The following is a 25,026-nucleotide window of genomic DNA, read 5'->3' on the forward strand; positions in this document are numbered from 1 at the left end:
CCTCCCCCCATAAACTTTGGCCTCCCCCCCCAAACTTTTGGCCTCCCCCAAAAATATTTTCACATTTTCCCCAAATTTACCCATCTCCCCAAATTCGCCCCCCCCCAAATTTTTCCCACTTCCCCCAAATTTCCCCATTTCCCCCCAAATTTTCCCATTCCCCCCAAACTTTCCCATCCCCCCCCCAAATTTTCACCTTTTCCCCCAAACTTTTGGCCTCCCCCCTTATTTTTTGATGCCCTTCCCCAAAAATTTTAGTGTCCCCCCCCCAAATTTTCACATCCCCCCAAATTTTTAAATTTTCCCCAAAACTTTCCCATTTTCCCCCAAATTTTCACATTTTCCCCCAATTTTTTGCATTTTCCCCAGAATTTTCCCATTTCCCCCAAACTTTCGCATTTTCCCCCAAACTTTCCCATCCCCCCCCAATTTTTCACATTTTCCCCCAAATTTTTAAATTTTCCCCAAAACTTTCCCATTTTCCCCCAAATTTTCACATTTTCCCCCAAATTTTCACATTTCCCCCAAATTTCCCCATTCCCCCCAAATTTCCCCATTCTCCCCAAACTTTTGCCCTCCCCCCTAAATTTTAGGGTCTCCCCCTAAATTTTGGGATTCCCCCCCAAACTTTTGACCTCCCCCCCAAAGTTTGCCTCCCCCACACAAACTTTGTCATTTCCCCCAAATTTCCACATTTTCCCCCAGATTTTCACCTTTTCCCCCCAAACTTTTGCCCTCCCCCCAAAATTTTACGACCCTCCCCCCCTCCAAAAAATTTTAGGACCCCCCCCCCCCAAATTTTTTAACCCCCCCCCCCTCGGCCTCAACCCCAATCCGGGCCTCCCCGGGGAGCATTTTCCCCCAAACTTTCCCATTCCCCCCAAACTTTTGCCCAACCCCCAAAAACTTTTGGCCTCCCCCCTAAATTTTAGTGTCCCCCCCAAACTTTTGGCCTCCCCCAAAAATATTTTCGTATTTTCCCCCAAATTTCCCCATTCCCCCCAAACTTCCGCCCCCCAATTTTCACATTTTCCCCCAGAATTTTCACATTTTCCCCAAATTTCCCCATTTCCCCCAAACTTTCGCATTTTCCCCCAAAATTTTACGACCCTCACCCCCCCAAAAAATTTTAGGACCCCCCCCCCCAAAATTTTTTACCCCCCCCCCCCTCGGCCTCAGCCCCAACCCGGGCCTCCCCGGGGAGCAGGGGCAGCTGGTACCAGAGCCGGTAGGTGAGGGCCCAGGCGGCCCAGCCCAGGGCGGCCCCGGCGGCGTTGGCGGCCCAGTGGCACCGGTAAGCCAAGGTGGCCACCAGCGCCCCCTGCCACAGCAGCAGCAGCCCGGCGTTGAGGAGGAAGAGGAGGCACAGGGGGGCGGTGGCCACCACCTTGGGCTCCTCGGTAGCCACCCGGTTGCCTCCAGTAGCCATACTGGTGGGTGGTGGCCACCCAGTTGCCTCCGGTAGCCATACTGGTGGTGGTGGCCACCCAGTTGCCTCCAGTAGGCAGACTGGTGTCAGTAGCCATCCAGTCATCCCTGGTAGCCATTCTGGTGTTGGTAGCCATCCAGTCATCTCTGGTAGCCATCCTGCGGTCACTAGCCACCCAGTCATCCCTGGTAGCCATTCTGGTGTTGGTAGCCATCCAGTCATCTCTGGTAGCCATCCTGCGGTCACTAGCCATCCAGTCATCCCTGGTAGCCATCCTGCGGTCACTAGCCACCCAGTCACCTCCAGTAGCCCTCCTTCCATCGGTAGCCATCCACACGTCCCCAGTAGCCATTCTGGTGTTGGTAGCCACCCAGTCGCCTCCAGTAGCCATCCTGCGGTCACTAGCCACCCAGTCACCTCCAGTAGCCCTCCTTCCATCGGTAGCCATCCAGACGTCCCCAGTAGCCATTCTGGTGTCAGTAGCCATCCAGTCATCTCTGGTAGCCATTCTGGTGTTGGTAGCCACCCAGTCGCCTCCAGTAGCCATCCTGCGGTCACTAGCCACCCAGTCACTTCCAGTAGCCCTCCTTCCATCAGTAGCCACCCAGTCGCCTCCAGTAGCCCTCCTTCCATCAGTAGCCACCCAGTCGCTTCCAGTAGCCCTTTGTCCACCAGTAGCCACCCGGGCGTCCCCGCTAGCCCCCCGGGGCGGGTGGAGGAGCCTCCCCAGAGCCCCCAGCTCCTCGCCCAAGCCCAGGCCGCAGAGGACGAGGCCGAAGGCCTGGGGGGACGGGCGGAGGCCGGCGGCGGCCTCCAGGGCGGCGAAGAGGCGGGGGGGCGGCGGCGGCCATGACGGTTGCCCCCACGGCTAGCCGGCCGGCCGCCCGCAACAGCGCCCCCCGGCGACCCCCCCCCCGGCTGGGCCAGGGGGAGGGAGGCCACCAGAAGGGACCCCAGGAGCAGCGCCGTCCAGCGGCCGGCCGAGGCGACGAGGCGGCTGTGGGGCAGGGGTGGGGGGTGGGGGGTGAGGCCCCATAGAGACCCCATAGAGACCCCACAGACCCCATAGACCCCATAGAGACCCCATAGAAACCCTATAGACCCATAGACCCCATAGGGACCCCATAGACCCATAGACCCCATAGAGACCCCATAGAGACCCCATAGACCCATAGCGACCCCATAGAGACCCATAGCGACCCCATAGGAACCCCATAGACCCATAGAAATCCCATAGACCCCATAGGGACCCATAGACCCCATAGAGACCCACTGGACCCATAGAGACCCCACAGACCCATAGAGACCCCATAGACCCATAGACCCCATAGAAATCCCATAGAAATCCCATAGACCCATAGCGACCCCATAGAAACCCCATAGACCCATAGAAACCCCATAGAGACCCCACAGACCCATAGAGACCCATAGATCCCATAGAAATCCCACAGACCCCATAGGGACCCATAGACCCCATAGAGACCCCATAGACCCATAGAGACCCCATAGACCCCATAGGGACCCATAGAGCCCAAGAGACCCCATAGACCCATAGAGACCCCATAGACCCCATAGAAATCCCCGAGACCCCATAGAAACCCCATAGACACCCCATAGACCCATAGAAATCCCATAGACCCCATAGAGACCCCATAGACCCATAGAGACCCCATAGACCCCATAGAAATCCCCGAGACCCCATAGAAACCCCATAGACACCCCATAGACCCATAGAAATCCCATAGGGACCCATAGAGACCCCATAGACCCATAGAGACCCCATAGAGACCCCATAGACCCATAGAAACCCCATAGGGACCCATAGACCCATAGAAATCCCACAGACCCATAGAGACCCCATAGACCCCATAGAGACCCCATAGAGACCCCATAGACCCATAGAGACCCCATAGAGACCCCACAGACCCATAGAGACCCCATAGAGCCCATAGACCCCATAGGGACCCCATAGGGACCCATAGAGACCCCATAGACCCCATAGGGACCCATAGAACCCATAGAGACCCCATAGACCCCATAGACCCCATAGAAATCCCATAGAGACCCCATAGAGACCCCATAGACCCCATAGAAATCCCAGAGACCCCATAGAAACCCCATAGACACCCCATAGACCCATAGAAACCCCATAGACCCCATAGGGACCCATAGACCCCATAGACCCATAGAAACCCCATAGACCCCATAGGGACCCATAGACCCCATAGAGACCCATAGACCCCATAGACCCATAGAAATCCCATAGAGACCCCATAGACCCCATAGAAATCCCCGAGACCCCATAGAAACCCCATAAGACCCATAGGGACCTATAGGGACCCATAGACCCCATAGAGACCCATAGACCCCATAGAGACCCCATAGACCCCATAGGGACCCATAGAGATCCCATAGACCCATAGAGACCCCATAGACCCCATAGGGACCCCATAGACCCCATAGAGACCCCAGAGACCCATAGACCCCATAGACCCCATAGAGACCCCATAGACCCATAGAGACCCCATAGACCCATAGAGACCCCATAGACCCCATAGAGACCCATAGACCCCATAGAAATCCCCGAGACCCCATAGAAACCCCATAGACACCCCATAGACCCATAGAAATCCCACAGACCCCATAGGGACCCCATAGACCCATAGAGACCCCATAGAACCCATAGGGACCCCATAGACCCATAGAAACCCCATAGGGACCCATAGACCCCATAGAGACCCCATAGACCCATAGGAACCCCATAGACCCATAGAGACCCCATAGGGACCCATAGATCCCATAGAAATCCCATAGAGCCCAAGAGACCCCATAGAAACCCCATAGAAATCCCACAGACCCCATAGACCCATAGAGACCCCATAGACCCCATAGAGACCCCACAGACCCATAGAATTCCCATAGAGATCCCATAGACCCATAGAGACCCCATAGAGACCCCACAGACCCATAGAGACCCTATAGACCCCATAGGGACCCATAGACCCCATAGACACCTAGAAGCCCCATAGAAATCCCACAGACCCCATAGAGACCCCATAGACCCCATAGGGACCCATAGAACCCATAGAGACCCCATAGACCCCATAGAGACCCATAGATCCCATAGACCCATAGAAACCCCATAGAAATCCCATAGAACCCAAGAGACCCCATAGACCCATAGAGACCCCATAGACCCATAGAAATCCCACAGACCCCATAGAGACCCATAGATCCCATAGAGACCCCATAGACCCCATAGACCCATAGAAACCCCATAGAGACCCCACAGACCCATAGAAATCCCATAGAGACCCCATAGAGCCCAAGAGACCCCATAGGAACCCCATAGACCCATAGAAACCCCATAGAAACCCCATAGAGGCCCCATAGGGACCCATAGAGACCCATAGACCCATAGAAACCCCATAGAGACCCCACAGACCCATAGAGACCCCATAGACCCCATAGAAACCCCATAAGACCCATAGGGACCTATAGGAACCCATAGACCCCATAGAAATCCCACAGACCCCATAGAAAACCCACAGAGCCCATAGACCCATAGGAACCCCATAGACCCATAGTGACCCCATAGAGACCCCATAGGGACCCATAGACCCCATAGAGACCCCATAGACCCCATAGAGACCCCATAGAGACCCCATAGACCCATAGAAATCCCAGAGACCCCATGGACCCCGTAGAGACCCCATAGACCCCATAGGGACCCCATAGACCCATAGAGACCCCATAGAGACCCCATAGAGACCCCATAGAGACCCCATAGACCCATAGAGACCCCATAGACCCCATAGAAACCCCATAAGACCCATAGGGACCTATAGGGACCCATAGACCCCATAGGGACCCATAGACCCCATAGAGACCCATAGACCCCATAGAGACCCCATAGACCCCATAGAAACCCCACAGACCCCATAGGGACCCATAGACCCCATAGACACCCCATAGACCCCATAGAAATCCCACAGACCCATAGAAACCCCATAGAAATCCCATAGACCCATAGCGACCCCATAGAAACCCCATAGAGACCCCATAGGGACCCATAGACCCATAGAGACCCCATAGAGACCCATAGACCCCATAGAAATCCCATAGACCCATAGAGACCCAGAGACCCCATAGAAACCTCATAGAGACCCCATAGACCCATAGACCCCATGGGGACCCATAGACCCCATAGAAACCCCATAGACCCATAGGAACCCCATAGAGACCCCATAGACCCATAGAAACCCCATAGACCCCATAGAGACCCCATAGACCCCATAGGGACCCATAGACCCCATAGAGACCCCATAGATCCCATAGACCCATAGCGGCCCCATAGAAACCCCATAGAGACCCACAGAAACCCCACCGAGCCCCATAACCCCCATAGCGCCCCATAGCACCCCCCCATTGCACCCACGCTGCCCCATAGCCCCCAGCCCCATAACCACTCCCCAGCCCCACAGATTCCAGCCCCATAGGACCCAGCCCCATAGATCCCAGCCCCACAGATTCCAGCCCCACAGATTCCAGCCCCATAGGTCCCCTGCCCCAGATTCCAGCCCCATAGATCTTGCCCCACAGATCCCAGCCCCACAACCAGCCCCATAACCACCCCCTCCAGCCCCGTAACTCCCCAGCCCCATAACTCCCCTGCCCCATAGATCCCAGCCCCATAGCTCCCCAGCCCCATAGATCCCAGCCCCATAACTCCCCAGCCCCATAACCACCCCCTTTGCCCCATAACCACCCGCTCCAGCCCCATAGCTCCCCAGCCCCATAGATCCTGCCCCATAGATCCCAGCCCCATAGCTCCCAGCCCCACAAGCACCCCCAGCCCCACATCTCCCCCCAGCCCCATAACTCCCCAGCCCCATAGATCCCAGCCCCACAGATTCCAGCCCCATAACCACCCCCTCCAGCCCCCTAAGTCCCCTGCCCCATAACTCCCCAGCCCCATAGATCCCAGCCCCATAGCTCCCCAGCCCCATAGATCCTGCCCCATAGATCCCAGCCCCTTAGCTCCCAGCCCCATAACTCCCCAGCCCCACAGATCCCAGCCCCATAGCTCCTGCCCCACAGATTCCCAGCCCCATAACCACCCCCAAACCCCACAACCAGCCCCATAACCACCCCCTCCAGCCCCATAACTCCCCAGCCCCATAGCTCCCCAGCCCCATACATCCCAGCCCCATAACTCCCCAGCCCCATAGATCCTGCCCCACAGATCCCAGCCCCACAACCAGCCCCATAACCACCCCCTCCAGCCCCATAACTCCCCAGCCCCATTACTCCCCTGCCCCATAGATCCCAGCCCCATAGCTCCCCAGCCCCATAGATCCCAGCCCCATAACTCCCCAGCCCCATAACTCCCCAGCCCCATAACCACCCCCTTTGCCCCATAACCACCCGCTCCAGCCCCATAGCTCCCCAGCCCCATAGATCCTGCCCCATAACTCCCCAGCCCCATAGATCCCAGCCCCATAGATCCCCAGCCCCATAACTCCCCCGCCCCATAGATCCCAGCCCCATAGATCCCAGCCCCATAACCACCCCCTCCAGCCCCATAGATCCCAGCCCCACAACTCCCCAGCCCCACAACTCCCAGCCCCACAACCCCCCCCCCGCCCCATAGATCCCTGCCCCCCAACTCACGCCTCCAGCAGGTTGTGGGGCGAGGCCAGCACCCCATGGGGGTCAGCCCCACGGCGCAGGGCCGGCTCCAGCCCCACAAGTGCGGCCACCCCCAAAGCGTGGGCCCGGGCGAAGCCGGGGGTCCCCAGCAACGCCGCCGCCCCCCGGCTCAGCCCCACAAGTGCCGCCCCACAGCAGCGCCCCACAAGTGCCGCCCCCCAGCTCAGCCCCACAAGTGCTGCCCCACAGAGCCCGCGGAGCCCCACGGCGGCCTCCGCCATGGCTGGGGGGGGGGTGGGGGTGGGGGTGGGGGGGGAGGGGTGGGGGGGGGGTGGGGGAGGGGATGTGGGGGGTGGGGGGGGAGGGGCAAGGGCAGCTGGAGGGCATGGGGGGGGTGAGGGGGGGGTTGTGGGGGGGGTGTGGGGGGGTTTTAGGGGGTGTGGGGGGGGGTGTGGGGGGGATTTAGGGGGTTATGGGGCAGCTATGGGGCAGCTATGGGGCAGAAAAGGGGGTTGTGGGGCAGATACAGGAGGTTATGGGGCAGCTATGGGGCGAGTTTGGGGGGTTTTGGGGCAGCTATGGGGCAGCTATGGGGCTGGTATGGGGAGATGTGGGGCAGATTTAGGGGGGTTATAGGGTTATTTTGGAGGGGTTATGGGGGGGTTATGGGGCGAGTTTGGGGGGTTATGGGGCGGATATGGGGTGGATATGGGGAGATATGGGGCAGCTATGGGGAGTTGTGGGGCAGATGTGGGGCAGATACAGGAGGTTATGGGGCAGATGTGGGGCAGATATGGGGCAGATTTAGGGAGATATAGGGCAGAGTTTGGAGGTTATGGGGCAGATACGGGGCAGATGTGGGGCTGGTATGGGGAGATGTGGGGCAGATATGGGGAGATGTGGGGCAGACATGGGGCAGATTTAGGGGGATATGGGGTGGATTTGGGGGGTTATGGGGCAGCTATGGGGCAGCTATGGGGAGATGTGGGGCAGGAAAGGGGGTTATGGGGCAGATGTGGGGCAGATACAGGAGGTTATGGGGCAGCTATGGGGCGAGTTTGGGGGGTTTTGGGGCAGCTATGGGGCAGCTATGGGGCTGGTATGGGGAGATGTGGGGCAGATTTAGGGGGGTTATAGGGTTATTTTGGAGGGGTTATGGGGGGGTTATGGGGCGGATTTGGGGGTTATGGGGCAGCTATGGGGTGGATATGGGGAGATATGGGGCAGCTATGGGGAGTTGTGGGGCAGATGTGGGGCAGATATGGGGCAGATTTAGGGAGATATAGGGCAGAGTTTGGAGGTTATGGGGCAGATATGGGGCTGGTATGGGGAGATGTGGGGCAGATATGGAGAGTTGTGGGGCAGATGTGGGGCAGATACAGGAGGTTATGGGGCAGATGTGGGGCAGACATGGGGCAGATTTAGGGGGATATGGGGTGGATTTGGGGGGTTATGGGGCAGCTATGGGGCAGCTATGGGGAGATGTGGGGCAGAAAAGGACGTTATGGGGCAGGTGCGGGGCAGATTTAGGGGGGTTATGGGGCTGTTTCGGGGGGGTTTTGGGGTGGATATGGGGAGATGTGGGGCAGCTATGGGGCAGCTGTGGGGCAGATACAGGAGGTTATGGGGCAGATGTGGGGCAGATTTAGGGGGATTTGGGGAAGATTTTGGGGAGTTATGGGGCAGAAGTGGGGCAGCTATGGGGCAGATTAAGGGGGATGTGGGGCAGATTTAGGGGGGTTATGGGGCAGATTTAGGGGGGTTATGGGGCGGGTTTGGGGGGTTATGGAATGGATATGGGGCATCTATGGGGCAGATGTGGGGCAGATATGGGGAGATGTGGGGCAGAAAAGGGGGTTATGGGGCAGATGTGGGGCAGCTATGGGGCAGATTTAGGGGGATATGGGGCAGATTTGGGGGACTTATGGGGCAGATGTGGGGCAGATGTGGGGCAGATACAGAAGGTTATGGGGCAGCTATGGGGCAGATTTGGGGAGATGTGGGGCAGCTATGGGGCAGCTATGGGGCAGCTATGGGGCAGCCGCCCCCCCCCACCCCCCAACCCCACCCCACTCCCCCCCCACCCCCCTGCCCCACAGATGACGTCATCACTTGGGGGTCGCAGGGCCTTTATTTGCTGTGGGGCAGGGGCGCTGTGGGGCGGCCGCCCCCGGCCTCGTCCTCGTCGTCCTCCGGCTCCCGGTAGGCCCAGAGGCGCACGCTCCCGTCCCACTGTGGGGCAGCCCCATAGATTCGTGCCCCATAGAGGCCAGCCCCATAGGGCCCAGCCCCATAGAGCCCCAGACCCACAGATTCCACCCCATACATCCCTCACCCCATAGATCCCAGCCCCATAGATTCCAGCCCCATAGGTTCCAGCCCCATACATCCCTCACCCCATAGATCCCAGCCCCATAGATCCCAGCCCCATAGATTCCCAGCCCCATAGAGCCCCAGACCCATAGATCCCAGCCCCATAGAGCCCCAGCCCCATAGATCCCAGCCCCATAGGTCCCAGACCCATAGATTCCCAGCCCCATAGATTCCCAGCCCCATAGATCCCAGCCCCATAGATTCCTGGCTCCATAAGTCCCAGACCCATAGATTCCCTGCCCCATAGAGCCCCAGACCCATAGATTCCAGACCCATAGATTCCAGCCCCATAGGTCCCAGACCCATAGATCCCAGCCCCATAGGTTCCAGCCCCATAGATCCCAGCCCCATAGATTCCCAGCCCCATAGATCCCAGCCCCATAGGTTCCAGCCCCATAGGTCCCAGCCCCATAGATTCCCAGCCCCATAGAGCCCCAGACCCATAGATCCCAGCCCCATAGACCCCAGCCCCATAGATCCCAGCCCCATAGGTCCCAGACCATAGATCCCAGCCCATAGATCCCCGACCCACAGATTCCAGCCCCACAGATACCCAGACCACAGACCCCCCACCCCATAGACATCCACCCCATAGATTCCCCACCCATAGATCCCAGCCCCATAGATTCCCACCCCACAGACACCCCCACCCCATAGATCCCCACCCATAGATTCCAGCCCAATAGATCCAGCCCCACAGATTCCCAGCCCCATAGAGCCCCAGCCCCATAGATCCCAGCCCCATAGGCCCCCCCAACCCCATAGACCCCCACCCCATAGATCCCAGCCCCACAGATCCTGCCCCATAGATCTCCCCACCCCACATACCCCCACCCCATAGACCCCTGCCCCATAGATTCCCTGACCCCATAGGCTCCCAGCCCCACAGATCCCAGCCCCATAGATCCTCCCACCCCATAGATCCCCACCCCATAGATTCCCCACCCCATAGATCCCAGCCCCATAGACCCCCTCCCCATAGACCCCAACCCCACATATTCCAGCCCCACAGATCCCAGCCCCATAGATCCCCACCCCACAGACACCCCCACCCCATAGATTCCCCACCCCATGTATCCCAGCCCCATAGATCCCAGCCCCATACATCCCCCACCCCATAGATCCCAGCCCCACAGACCCCCAGCCCCATAGACCCCCTCCTCATAGAACCCCCACCCCATATACCCCTGCCCCATAGATTCCCCAACCCCACAGACACTCCCACCCCATAGATTCCCCACCCATAGATCCCAGCCCCATAGACCCCCAGCCCCATAGATCCCCCCACCCCACAGATCCCTGCCCCATAGATCCCAGCCCCACAACTCCCCACCCCACATACCCCCACCCCATAGCTCCCCAGCCCCACAGATCCCAGCCCACAGATCCCTGCCCCATAGATTCCCCACCCCTTAAGCCCCGCCCCTCCCTTAGGCCCCGCCCCCTCCCCTTAGGCCCCGCCCCCTCCCCCTAAGCCCCGCCCCCTCCCTTTAAGCCCCGCCCCCTCCCCTTTAAGCCCCTCCCCCTTAAGCCCCGCCCCCTCCCTTTAAGCCCCGCCCCCTCCCCTTTAAGCCCCTCCCCCTAGGCCCCTCCCCCTCCCCTTAGGCCCCGCCCCCTCCCCTTAAGCCCCGCCCCCTCCCCCTTAAGCCCCGCCCACCGAGGTGCTGGCCAGCTCCGCCCCCTGGGGGTGCCAGCAGACGTCCCGCACGCAGCCCCCGTGATTGGGCAGGCGCCGCACGGCCCGGCCAGTCAGAACGTCGTATACTGCGGGGTGGGGGGCGGGGTCACGGAGGCCACGCCCCCCTCCCTTAAGCCACGCCCCCTCCTTTAAGCCCCGCCCCCTTTGACCCCCCCCATGCATTCAATTGGGGCTAAGCCCCGCCCACAGCCTTTAAGCCCCGCCCCCATCCTCAAGCCACGCCCCATTGGCCACTCCCCCTTATAGGCCACGCCCTTCCTTAAACCACGCCCCCTCCCCTAAGCCACGCCCCCTCCCTTAAGCCACGCCCCCTTTGACTCCCTCCCATGCATTCAATTGGGGCTAAGCCCCGCCCACAGCCCTTAAGCCACGCCCCCTCCCATAGGCCACGCCCCCATTGGCCACTCCCCCCTTATAGGCCACGCCCCCTCCCTTAAGCCACGCCCCTTTTACTCCCCCTACCCCATCCCATTGAATCTAAGCCCCGCCCCCTCCCTTAAGCCCACCCCCTCCCCTAAGCCACGCCCCCTCCCTCAAGCCCGCCCCCTTTAAGCCCCTCCCCCTTTAGCCCCACCCCCTTAGGCCCCGCCCCCTGGGGACCCCTCCCCCTTAAGCCCCACCCCCCTTAGGCCCCGCCCCCTGGGACCCCTCCCCCTTAAGCCCCACCCCCTTAAAACCACGCCCCCCTTATAGACCACGCCCCCCTTTTAGGCCCCGCCCCCTTTTTTAGGCCCCGCCCCCCCCCCCCCTTTACCCAGCACCGCCCCCGAGGCGCAGCCGGTGGCCAGGTGGCGCTGGCGCCCCCCCGGCGGGGGCCAGGCGGCAGCGGATGAGGGTGTGCAGCACCGCGTGGCCCGGAACGTCACCAGAGAGCTGTCCCCCGGCAGCGGCGCCGTCCCCAGGGCTGCCCCCCAAAAAATTAGGGGGTCAGGGGGGCCCACAGGACCCCATAGGGAGCCATAGGACCCATAGAGACCCCATAGGGACCCATAGACCCCATAGACCCCATAGACCCTATAGCACCCCATAGACCCCATAGAGTCCCCATAGACCCCATAGGGACCCATAGGGACCCATAGACCCCATAGGGACCTATAGGGACCTATAGGACCCCATAGGACCCATAGGGACCCATAGGGACCCATAGGGACCCATAGAGACCCCATAGGGACCCATAGACCTCATAGGGACCTATAGGGACCTATAGGACCCCATAGCGCCCCATAGACCCCACAGGGACCCATAGTCCCTATAGGGATCCATAGAGACCCCATAGACCCCATAGAAACCTATAGGGACCCATAGACCCATAGAGAACCCCATAGAGACCTATAGACCCCATAGACCCTATAGGGACCCATAGGGACCCATAGGGACCCAAAAATGACCCCATAGTGACCCATAACCACCCCATAACCACCTCCAACCACCCCATAACCACCCCATAACCACCCCAAACCACCCCATAACCACCCCATAGTGACCCCAAACCACCCCATAACCACCCATAACCACCCATAACCACCCCAACCACCCCAAAACCACCTCCAACCACCCCATAACCACCCCAAACCACCCCATAATGACCCATAACCACCCCAACCACCCCATAACCACCCCATTACCACCCCATAGTGACCCATACCACCCCCACAGTGACCCCCAACCACCCCATAGTGACCCATAACCACCCCATAACCACCCCAAAACCACCCCAAACCACCTCCAACCACCCCATAACCACCCCATAGTGACCCATAACCACCCCAATACCACCCCTGACCCCATAACCACCCCCGGCCCACATCTCACCCCGCCGTGGGGCGCGTTGCCAGCCCATAGTGACCCATAACCACCCCATAACCACCCCATAACCACCCCATAACCACCCCATAGTGACCCATAACCACCCCAAACCACCCCATAGTGACCCATAGCCACCCCATAACCACCCCAAAACCACCCCAACCACCCCATAACCACCCAAAACCACCCCATAACCACCCCAAAACCACCTCCAACCACCCATAACCACCCCATAGTGACCCATAACCACCCCAAACCACCCCAAAACCACCCCATAGTGACCCATAACCACCAAAACCACCCCAAACCACCCCAAACCACCCCAAACCACCCCATAACCACCCCATAACCACCCCCCGGCCCCACATCTCACCCCGCCGTGGGGCGCGTTGCCAGCGGTAATCCCAACTCTGCCGGCCACGGCTCGCCGGGCGGCCGCCAAAACCCCCGGCCCCGCCGGGCGCCGCAGATCCCAAAGTTTGGCCGTCTGGTCCTTGGAGTTGGTCACCAGGTAGCGCCCGTCACCCTATAAGGGGGGGTGACGTCATCGCTGAGGTCATCGGGGGGGAGTTTGGGTGTCAACGGGGTGAGGAACGGCAAGTTTGGGGTCAATGGGGTGAAAAATGTCAAGATTGGGGTCAATGGGGTGAAAAACGTCAGTTTGGGTCAATGGGGTCAATGGGGTCAATGGGGTCAATGGGTGAGGAAGATCAAAATTGGGGTCAACGGGGTAAAAAACGTCATATTTGGGGTCAACGGGATGAGGAACGGCATATTTGGGGTCAATGGGGTGAAAAATGTCATATTTGGGGTCAATGGGGTGAGGAACATCAAGGTTGGGATCAATGGGGTGAAAAACGTCATATTTGGGGTCAATGGGGTGAGGAACAGCAAGTTTGGGGTCAATGGGGTGAAAAAATGTCAAGATTGGGGTCAATGGGGTGAAAAAATGTCAAGTTTGGGGTCAACGGGATGAGGAACGGCATATTTGGGGTCAATGGGGTGAAAAACGTCAAGTTTGGGTCAATGGGGTCAATGGGGTCAATGGGGTCAATGGGGTGAAAAACGTCAAGTTTGGGGTCAACGGGGGTGGGAGAACCATGAGGAAACATCAAAATTGGGGTCAATGGGGTGAAAAATGTCATATTTGGGGTCAATGGGGTGAAAAACATCAAGATTGGGGTCAACGGGGTGAAAAACTTCAAGATTGGGGTCATTAAGGATGGTAGAACCATGAGGAACGTCAAATTTGGGGTCAATGGGGTGAAAACATCAAGATTGGGGTCAATGGGGTCAATGGGGTGAAAAATGTCAAAATTGGGGTCAATGGGGTGAAAAATGTCATATTTGGGGTCAATGGGGTCAATGGGTGAGGAACATTAAATTGGGGTCAACGGGGTGAAAAATATCAAGATTGGGGTCAATGGGGTGAAAAACATCATATTTGGGGTCAATGGGTTGAAAAACGTCATATTTGGGGTCAATGGGGTGAAAAATGTCAAGATTGGGGTCAATGGGGTGAAAAAAATCAAGATTAGGGTCAATGGGGTCAATGGGGTGAGGAACATCAAAATTGGGGTCAACAGGGTGAAAAACGTCAAGATTGGGGTCAACGGGGATGGTAGAACCATGAGGAACATCATAGTCCCCTCCCAGTGCCTCCCAGTGCCTCCCAGTATATCCCAGTCCCTCCCAGTCCCCCCATATCCCCCCAAATCCCCTCCCATCCCCCCCAGTCCCTCCCATCCCCTCCCAGTCCTCCCAGTCCCCTCCCAGTATATCCCAGTCTATCCCAATCCCCTCCAGTATATCCCAGTATCCCCAATCCCTCCCAGTCCCTCCCAATCCCCTCCCAGTCCCTCCCAGTCCCCCCATAACCCCTCCCAATCCCCTCCCAGTGCCTCCCAGTCCCTCCCAATCCCCTCCCAGTCCCCCCATAACCCCTCCCAGTCCCTCCCAGTCCCCCCATATCCCCCCAAATCCCCTCCCAACCCCCCCAAATCCCCCTCCCAGTCCCCCCCAGTCCCCCCAGTTCCCCACCCGGGGTGCAGGAAGGTGACCCCGTCGCGGTGCCCCGCCAGGACCCCCACGGGCTGGGGGCGCTCCTGGCGCAGGCAGCGGCGGTCCCAGGCCCGGCAGACGGCGTCGTCCCCCCCCGACAGCAGGAGGTGGCCCCCGGCGTCCCCCAGCGCCACCGCGTTCACGTCGTCCTCGTGGGCCGGCACCTATTTTTGGGGGGATTTGGGGAGTTTTGGCGATTTTGGCAATTTTTGGCAATTTTTGGCGATTTTGGGCGATTTTGGGCGATTTTTAGCATTTTTGGCGTTTTTTAGCGTTTTTTGGCGTTTTTTAACGTTTTTTGGTGTTTTTTAGTGTTTTTTGGGCGTTTTTATAGCGTTTTTTGGCGCTTTTTTAGCTTTTTTTGGAGTTTTTGACGCTTTTTTAGCGTTTTTAGTGTTTTTTTGGCGTTTTTTGGCGGTTTTAGCGTTTTTTGGCGTTTTCTGGTGTTTTTAGTGTATTTGGTGTTTTTTTAGCGTTTTTTAGCGTTTTTTGTTTTTTTTTTTAGCGTTTTTTAGTGTTTTTTTGGCTTTTTCTTTTTTTGGCGTTTTTGTGTTTTTTTGGGATTTTTTTGGTGTTTTTTTATCGGTTTTTTTTGGCTTTTTTTGGTGTTTTTGTTTTTTTTTTGGTTTTTGCGTTTTTGGATTTTTGTGTTTTTTTGGGGAGGGTTAGGGGTTTTGGGGGATTTTGGGGGTTTTGGGGGTGTTTGGGGGGTTTGGGGGCTTTGGGGGGGTTTTGGGGTTTTGGGTTTTTTTGGGGGTTTTGGGGGTTTTGGAGGGTTTTGGTGGTTTTTGGCGTTTTGGGGGGTCCCCCCCCGACAGCAGGAGGTGGCCCCCGGCGTCCCCCAGCGCCACCGCGTTCACGTCGTCCTCGTGGGCCGGCACCTATTTTGGGGGGATTTGGGGAGTTCTGGCGATTTTGGGCGTTTTTAGTCGATTTTTGGCGTTTTTTGGTGATTTTTGGCATTTTTTAGCGTTTTTTAGCGTTTTTTTGCTTTTTTTAGCATTTTTTGGTGTTTTTTAGTGTTTTTTTGGCGTTTTTATAGCGTTTTTTGGCGCTTTTTTAGCTTTTTTTGGAGTTTTTTGACGCTTTTTTTAGCGTTTTTAGTGTTTTTTTGGCGTTTTTTGGCGGTTTTAGCGTTTTTTGGCGTTTTCTGGTGTTTTTAGTGTATTTTGGTGTTTTTTTAGCGTTTTTTAGCGTTTTTTTTTTTTTTTTTTTAGCGTTTTTTAGTGTTTTTTTTGGCTTTTTCTTTTTTTGGCGTTTTTGTGTTTTTTGGGGATTTTTTTGGTGTTTTTTTATCGGTTTTTTTTTGGCTTTTTTTTGGTGTTTTTGTTTTTTTTTTGGTTTTTGCGTTTTTGGATTTTTGTGTTTTTTTGGGGAGGGTTAGGGGTTTTGGGGGATTTTGGGGGTTTTGGGGGTGTTTGGGGGGTTTGGGGGCTTTGGGGGGGTTTTGGGGGTTTTGGAGGGTTTTGGTGGTTTTTGGCGTTTTGGGGGGTCCGCCCCCGACAGCAGGAGGTGGCCCCCGGCGTCCCCCAGCGCCACCGCGTTCACGTCGTCCTCGTGGGCGGGGACCTGTTTGGGGGGATTTGGGGGGTTTTTGGTGATTTTTGGCGTTTTTAGCATTTTTTTGGCATTTTTGGCGTTTTTTTGGCGTGTTTTTGGTGTTTTTTGGTGTTTTCTAGCATTTTTTGGCTTTTTTTAAGCATTTTTTAGTGTTTTTTTAGCGTTTTCTAGTGTTTTTTGGCGTTTTTAGCGTTTTTTAATGTTTTTTTTGACGATTTTTGCCGTTTTTTGGTGTTTTTTATTGTTTTTTGGCGTTTTTTGGTGTTTTTTTTGGAGTTTTTTTGCATTTTTTTGGTGGTTTTTTTTAGCATTTTTTGGCATCTTTTAGCACTTTTTAGGTTTTTTTTTTCGTTTTTTTTGGCGTTTTTAGGGGTTTTGGGGGTTTTGGCATTTTTTTGGCAATTTTTTGTTTTTTTTTTTTTGGTGCCTTTTGGAGTTTTTTTGTTTTTTTTTTTTTTGCGTTTTACGGCGTTTTTTTTCCGTTTTTTAGTATTTTTTTTTTCTTTTTTTGCATTCTTTGGCGTTTTTAGGGGTTTTGGGGGGTTTTTGGTGTTTTTTTGGCGTTCTTTTGTTTTTTTTTTGGTGGCTTTTGGAGTTGTTTGTTGGGTTTTTTTGGCGTTTTTTGCAGTTTTTTGGCATTTTTTTTGGAGTTTTTTTGGGGCGTTTTTTTTCCGTTTGGGGGTTTTGACTTTTTTTGGCGTTTTTTGTTTTTTTTTTTTTTTTTTGCTTTTTTTGGCATTTTTGGCGTTTTTTGGCATTTTTTGGCGGTTTTGGTTTTTTAGGGGGAGGGGGTTGGGGTTTTGGGGGTTTTTGGCGTTTTTTTGTGTTTTTTTTTTGCATTTTTTGGCTTTTTTTTTTTTTTGCGTTTTGCGTTTTTTTTTTTGTTGTTTGTTTGTTTTCTTTTGTTTTGTTTTGTTTTTGGGGGGGGGGGTTGGGGGTTTTTGGGGTCACGAGGGGATATTTGGGGTTGGGGGGGACCAAGAGGAGCTTCTGGGCCACCAGGAGCCAACTGGGAGCTGTGGTGGCCACCACGACCCCATAACCCTCTATGGGGCCACCACCCCCCAACCACAATCTATGGGGCAAGCGGGCGATCTATGGGGCCACCAGAAGATCTATGGGGCCACCACCCCCCAACCATGATCTATGGGGCCACCATGACCCCAATAATGATCTATGGGGCCATGGGGCGATCTATGGGGCCACCCCACCCCATAACCATCTATGGGGCCACCTGAAAATCTATGGGGCCACCACCCCCCAACCACGATCTATGGGGCCACCATGACCCCAAAATGATCTATGGGGCCACCTGATGATCTATGGGGCCACCGGGTGATCTATGGGGCCACCACCCCCCAACCATGATCTATGGGGCCACCCCACCCCATAACCATCTATGGGGCCAGCGGGCGATCTATGGGGCCACCAGAAGATCTATGGGGCCACCACCCCCCCAACCATGATCTATGGGGCCACCACAACCCCATAACCATCTATGGGGCCACCACGACCCCATAACCATCTATGGGGCCACCGGGCGATCTATGGGGCCACCAGAAGATCTATGGGGCCACCACCCCCCAACCTTGATCTATGGGGCCACCACGACCCCATAATGATCTATGGGGCCAGCGGGTGATCTATGGGGCCACCCCACCCCATAACCATCTATGGGGCCACCACATGATCTATGGGGCCACCACCCCCCAACCATGATCTATGGGGCCACCATGACCCCAATAATGATCTATGGGGCCATGGGGCGATCTATGGGGCCACCACCCCCCATAACCATCTATGGGGCCACCTGAAAATCTATGGGGCCACCACCCCCCAACCTTGATCTATGGGGCCACCATGACCCCATAATGATCTATGGGGCCAGCGGGCGATCTATGGGGCCACCCCACCCCACAACCCCGCCCCCCGGCCGTGGGGCTGACCCGTAGGACGCGGCGCTGGGCCTCGCGGTCGTAGACGTAGACGCAGCCGTCGTTGGCGCCCCCCAGGACCTCGCGCCCGTCTGGCCCCACAGCCAGGGAGAAGACGGCGAAGCGGCGCTCCTCCGGCCTGTGGGGCAGCCCCATAAGTCCTCCAACCGGCCCCATAAGTCCTCCAGACCCCCCATAAGTAATTCCTCCAGGCCGCCCCATAAGTCCTCCAGGCCGCCCCATAAGTCCTCCACTCCGCCCCATAAGTCAGTCCTCCAGGCTGCCCCATAAGTCCTCCAGGCCCCCCATAAGTCCTCCAACCAGCCCCATAAGTCCTCCAGGCCGCCCCATAAGTCCTCCACTCCGCCCCATAAGTCAGTCCTCCAGGCCGCCCCATAAGTCAGTCCTCCAGGCTGCCCCATAAGTCCTCCAGACCACCCCATAAGTCCTCCACTCCGCCCCATAAGTCAGTCCTCCAGGCTGCCCCATAAGTCCTCCAGACCCCCCATAAGTCCTCCAGGACGCCCCATAAGTAATTCCTCCAGGCCGCCCCATAAGTCCTCCAGGCCGCCCCATAAGTCCTCCAGGCCGCCCCATAAGTCAGTCCTCCAACCGGCCCCATAAGTCCTCCAGGCCGCCCCATAAACTTCGAGGCCGCCCCATAAGTCTTCCAGAATGCTCCATAAGTCAGTCCTCCAGGCTGCCCCATAAGTCCTCCAGGCCACCCCATAAGTCCTCCAGGCTGCCCCATAAGTCCTCCAGGCCACCCCATAAGTCCTCCAGGCCCCCCATAAGTCCTCCAGGCTGCCCCATAAGTCCTCCAGGCCACCCCATAAGTCAGTCCTCCAACTGGCCCCATAAGTCCTCCAGGCCACCCCATAAGTCAGTCCTCCAGGCCGCCCCATAAGTCCTCCAGACTGCCCCATAAGTCAGTCCTCCAGGCCGCCCCATAAGTCCTCCAGACGCCCTATAAGTCCTCCAGGCCACCCCATAAGTCCTCCTGGCAGCCCCATAAGTAATTCCTCCAGGCCGCCCCATAAGTCCTCCAGGACGCCCCATAAGTCCTCCAGGGACCTCCTTGGACCTCCACCTTGACCTTTTGACCTCTACCTTGACCCCTTGACCTCCAACTTGACCTTTTGACCTCCAACTTGATCTTTTGACCTCTATCTTGACCCCTTGAGCTCTACCTTGACCCCTTGACCTCCAACTTGACCCCTTGACCTCCAACTTGACCTTTTGACCTCCTCCTTGACCCCTTGACCTCCTCCTTGACCCCTTGACCTCCACCTTGACCCCTTGACCCCCACCCCTCCCCAGGCCCCACCTGAGGTCGAGCGCCGTGTGGTTGTCGCCGTCCCCGTAGATGTCGTAGACGTGGACTGGGGGGGGGAAGGGGAGGGGCCAGAAGTGGGCGGGGCCCTTTTAGCCCCTCCCCCTTCCCCCTTTAGCCCCGCCCCCTTCCCACAAGCCCCGCCCCCTTCCCACAAGCCCCTCCCCCTCCCCTTGACCCAACGCCGGGAGGTCAACGCCCTTGGGTCTTGACCTCTACCACCAAGCCCCACCCCCTTCCCCAAGCCCCGCCCCCTTTCCCTAAGCCCCGCCCCCTCCCCACAAGCCCCGCCCCCTCCCCCCTAAGCCCCGCCCCCCACTCACTGTAGTCGGACCAGCTGGAGTAGAGGCACTGGGAGGCGTCGGGGCTGAAGGCCACGTCCAGGATGCTCCAACCAACGTCGCGGCCCCGCGTCGAGCGCAGCAGCCGCAGGGCCCGGCCCCGGCACGTGTACACCCGCAGGGTCTGGTCTGGGGCACCGGGGGTCATGGCAAAACCCCCCCAAAATCCCCCAATCCCTCCTCAAAATACCAAAATCCCGAAATCCCACAAAAATCCCCAAAACGCCACTTTTTCCCCAGCGAAATGCGGCTTCGCACGCCCGAAATAGGCATTTTCCTGCCTAAAATACACCAGAATGCACGTATCTGACTCAAATTTGAGCTTTTCTCACCCAAAATCAAGTTCTTCTCACCCAAAATAACCCAAAAAGCACTTTCCCCCATCAAAATGCCACTTCGCACACCCAAAATCAGGATTTCCCCACCCAAAATACACCAAAATGCACTTTTCTGACTCGAAGTTGAGCTTTTCCACCCGAAATTGAGTTTTTCTCACCTAAAATACCCCAAAAAGCACTTTCTCCCATCAAAATATCGCTTTGCACGCCCAAAATCAGGATTTTCCCACCCTAAATACACCAAAATGCGCTTTTCTGACTCGAAGTTGAGGTGTTCCCACCCGAAATGGAGTTTTTCTCAGTCAAAATACCCCAAAAAGCACTTTCTCCCGTCAAAATGCCACTTTGCGTGCCCAAAATCGGGATTTTCCCACCCAAAATACACCAAAATGCACGTTTCTGACTCCAAATTGAGCTCTTCCCATCCAAAATTGAGTTTTCTCTTTCTCAAATAGCCCAAAATGGGCTTTTTCCAATCAAAATATTGTTTGGTTGTCCAAAATCCTCCTCTTCCCACCCAAAATACCTAAAAAACCACCTTTTTCTCTATAAATACCGCTTTTTACACCCTGAAACACCCCAAAATCCATTTTTCCTGCCAAATAGCCCCGTTTTCCTGCTAAATCCACCAATTTCCTACCCCAAAACACCCCTTTTCCTCCCCTTTTCCATCCAAACCACCACTTTTCCCCTAGAAACACCCAAACCCTTTCTTTTTCACCCCAAAACCACTTCCTACCCCAAACCCCTCATTTCCCTTAAAAAAACATCCAAAACCCTCACTTTTCTCCCCCCAAACCCTGCAGTCTTCCCCCCCAAACCCCTCCCTACACCCCCCACCCCATTTTTTTTCCCAAAAAACCCCGTTTTTCGCCCCAAAACCTTGGCAGGCGGAGACGAAGAGGTTGCCGTCGTCGGAGAAGATGCCGCAGAACGCCTTCTGCGGGTAGGACTCCACCGCCGCCACGTGATTGGGCAGGAAGCTGGGGGGCGGGGCCAGCGTGGGGGAGGGGCCTCGGGAAGCCCCGCCCACCGGCACCACCCCCAGGCCTCCAGGGGGTCAACGCAACGTCTCTATGGTCAGTGTCTCTATGGTCAAAGTCTCTATGGTCAACCCCAACATCTCTATGGTCCTCCCAGTGTCTCTATGGTCCTCCCAACGTCTCTATGGTCAACATCTTTATGGTCAACATCTCTATGGTCATCCCAAGGTCTCTATGGTCGACCCTACAACTCTATGGTCAACCCAACATCTTTATGGTCAACCCAACGTCTCTATGGTCCTCTCAATGTCTCTATGGTCAACGTCTCTATGGTCATCCTAACATCTCTATGGTCCTCCCAACATCTCTATGGTCCTCCCAACGTCTTTATGGTCCTCCCAACGTCTCTATGGTCAACCCAATGTCTCTATGGTCCTCCCAACGTCTTTGTGGTCATCCCAATGTGTCTATGGTCAACACCTCTATGGTCAATGTCTCTATGGTGAACCCCACGTCTCTATGGTCAAACCAACGACTCTATGGTACTCCCAACATCTCTATGGTACTCCCAATGTCTCTATGGTCATTGTCTCTATGGTCAAGGGTCTCTATGGCCAACCCAACATCTCTATGGTCCTCCCAACGTCTCTATGGTCAACCTCAATGTCTCTATGGTCATCCCAACATCTCTATGGTCAACGTCTCTATGGTCATGACAATGTCTCTATGGTCAACCCATCGTCTCTACGGTCCTCCCAACACCTCTATGGTCAACAACTCCATGGTCAACATCTCTATGGTCAATTCAACTTCTTTATGGTCAACCCAACGTCTCTATGGTCAACCCAAAGTCTCTATGGTCATGCCAATGTGTCTACGGTCAACAACTCTATGGTCAACGTCTCTATGGTCAAGGTCTCTATGATCATCCCAATGTCTCTATGGTCCTCCCAACATTTCTATGGTCCTCCCAACGTCTCTATGGTCAACCCAATGTCTTTATGGTCCTCTCAATGTCTCTATGATCATCCCAACATCTCTATGGTCATCATCTCTATGATCAACCCAACCTCTCTATGATCCTCCAGCATCTCTATGGTCACCCCACCATCTCTATGACCCCCCAAGCCCTCCCACACCCCCATACACGACCCCTCCCCCCCCCACATGACCCCTCCCCCCACGTGACCCCTCCCCCCACCCACGTGACCCCCCCACGTGACCCCTCCCCCCCCCACGTGACCCCCCCCCCACTCACTGCTCCCCAGCCGCGCTTTCTCCCCCGCCGAGAAGCTCCCGGCCCGGCACCGGCCCCACTCGCGCTGCAGGGACCCAAAATCGCAGGGTTTCAGCCCAAAAAAAGAGCACAACCAACCCGAAATACCAAAAAGCAGCCTTTCCCCCCCCCCGAAATAACAGCTTTTGGCCCCAAATACCACTTTTTCCCCACCAAAATACCAAAAAATGCTGTTTTCCTACCAAAATACCACTTTTTCTACCAAAATTCCACTTTTTCCACCCAAAATAGCACTTTTCCCACCCCAAAATACTACTTTTCCCACCCAAACCCCACAATTTCCCCCCAAAATACCTGTTTTTCTGCCCAAAAATCCAGTTTTTCCCCAAAATACCAATTTTTCCCACCAAAATACCACTTTTTCCCCAAAAATAACCACTTTCTTCCCCAAAATACCAATTTTTCCCACCAAAATACCGGTTTTTCCCCAAAAATACCACTTTTTTCCCCAAAATACCCTTTTTCCACCCAAAACACCCTTTTTATCCCCAAACTCCCACATTTTCCCCCAAAACACCAATCATCAACCCAAAATCCCACTTTCCCACCCCAAAACCCCTCTTTTCCACCCCAAACCCCCCAAAACTCCATTTTTTCACTCCAAATACCACCAAAACCCACTTTTTTCCCCCCAAATCCCCCTTTCTGCCCCCAAACCCCTTAAACTCCATTTTTTCACCCCAAAACACCCCCAAAATCCCTATTTTTCCCCCCCAAACCCCTTTTCTCCCCCCAACCCCCTTAATTCCACTTTTTCCCCCCAAAACGCCCCAAAACCCCCATTTTTCCCTCCAAAACCCCCTTTTTCCCCCCAAACCACCCAAAATCCATTTTTTTCACCAAAACACCCCAAAACCCCCATTTCCCCCAAAACCCCCTTTCTCCCCCCAACCCCCTCAATTTCCATTTTTCCCCCCCAAATGCCCCAAAATCCCCCTTTTTCCCCCAACCCCCCCCCCCCCCCCCACCTGCCGGATGAGCCGGGGGAGGTTCCTCTCGCAGCCCCGCCCCCCGGCCAGCTCCAGCTCCGCCCTCAGCTCGTGCTCGGCCAACCCTGATTGGACGAGAGGAGGCTCAGGGGGCGGGGCCACCTCCAGGCCACGCCCCCTCCCCCTCCAAGCCACGCCCCCTCCTCCTCTAAGCCACGCCCCTCCCCCTGGGTTACCCGAGGGGGCGGGGCCAGCGGCGGTGACGTCATTGGTGACGTCATCGGTGACGTCATCGCTGTCGTCGTCGTCCGAGGGGTCCTGGGGGGGGCCCTGGCCCCTAAAAAAAAATTGGGGGGGGGGAGGGGAAGAGGAGGGGGGGGAAGAGGGGGGGGGTCCCGAGGTGCTTTGCGGCCCCAAAAATGGCCGGATTTGACCCAAAACCCCCAGGGAGCCCAAAAGCGCTTGAATTGGCCCCAAATGACCCGAAATTAGCCCAAATCCCCCCAAACTCCCCAAATCCCCCCAAATCCCCCCATAAAGCCCCCAATACCCCCCCAAACCCCCCCGTCTCCCCCCCAACCCCCCCATAACCCCCCCAAATCTCCCCCAATCCCCCCAAATTCCCCCCATTCCCCCCCTTTTCCCCCCCAAACCCCCCATAAAGACCCCCAAACACCCCCTTTTCCCCCTATAACCCCCCCATATCCCCCCCAAACCCCCCCAAATCCCCTCCAACCCCCCCCCGCCCCCCTATATCCCCCCCAAACCCCCCAAATCCCCAAATAACCCCCCCAAATCCCCCCCAATCCCCTCTTAATCCCACATAAAGACCCCAAATTCCCCCCAATTTCCCCCAAATCCCCCCATAACCCCCCCAATTCCCCCCATAACCCTCCCAAATCCCCCCATGACCCCCCCAAACCCCCCCAAATCCCCCCCCACCCCCCCCCACCCCCCCTTTTCCCCCCCCCCCCCACCTCCTGAGCAGCGCCTCCAGCACCTGGGCCAGGTCCACGTCGCCCCCCCCCCCCCTCCCCCCTCCTCCCCCCCCTCCCCCTCCCCCTTCCTCCTCCTCCTCTTCCTCCTCCTCCTCCTCCCGGGGGGGGTCTCGCCCCTCCCCCCCCGCGCTGCTGCTGCTCCGCGACCCCATCTGCGGGGGGGGGACAGGGGGGACCCCCGGGGTTACCATGGCAACCGCGGGGCCCCCCTCCCCTCCCCATTTTCCTGGAAACCGCCCCAAAATCCACCCCCCCCCCCCCCCAAACTCCCCCACTTCCGGGTGCTGCGGCCC

General features: G+C 56.6%; 2 protein-coding genes and 1 pseudogene across 2 annotated transcripts in view; all 3 read right to left on the minus strand.

Moving 5' to 3' along the window:
• Positions 1-24,978, minus strand: part of DCAF11 (DDB1 and CUL4 associated factor 11) — a 31,828-nt gene extending 6,850 nt beyond the window's left edge. Inside the window, exons 1-8 of the mRNA XM_068664562.1 lie at positions 24,713-24,978; positions 23,972-24,072; positions 23,775-23,860; positions 22,764-22,831; positions 21,409-21,509; positions 20,171-20,317; positions 19,842-19,896; positions 18,527-18,653 (exon numbers count right to left, since the gene is read on the minus strand). Coding sequence (XP_068520663.1) covers positions 18,527-18,653; positions 19,842-19,896; positions 20,171-20,317; positions 21,409-21,509; positions 22,764-22,831; positions 23,775-23,860; positions 23,972-24,072; positions 24,713-24,924 — 897 coding nt within the window. The 5' untranslated portion in view covers positions 24,925-24,978. The remainder of the gene's footprint in view (positions 1-18,526; positions 18,654-19,841; positions 19,897-20,170; positions 20,318-21,408; positions 21,510-22,763; positions 22,832-23,774; positions 23,861-23,971; positions 24,073-24,712) is intronic.
• Positions 4,444-5,826, minus strand: LOC137846515 (shematrin-like protein 1; annotated as a pseudogene).
• LOC137846516 (uncharacterized PPE family protein PPE54-like) lies at positions 9,212-9,943 on the minus strand. Its single transcript, XM_068664533.1, is given in 3 exon segments — positions 9,212-9,441; positions 9,444-9,694; positions 9,696-9,943. Coding segments are annotated over 3 exon segments (729 nt in total).
• Positions 24,979-25,026: the final 48 nt, after the last annotated feature.

Source organism: Anas acuta, chromosome 33 (assembly GCF_963932015.1).
Source record: "Anas acuta chromosome 33, bAnaAcu1.1, whole genome shotgun sequence".
Classification (NCBI taxonomy): Eukaryota; Metazoa; Chordata; class Aves; order Anseriformes; family Anatidae; genus Anas; species Anas acuta.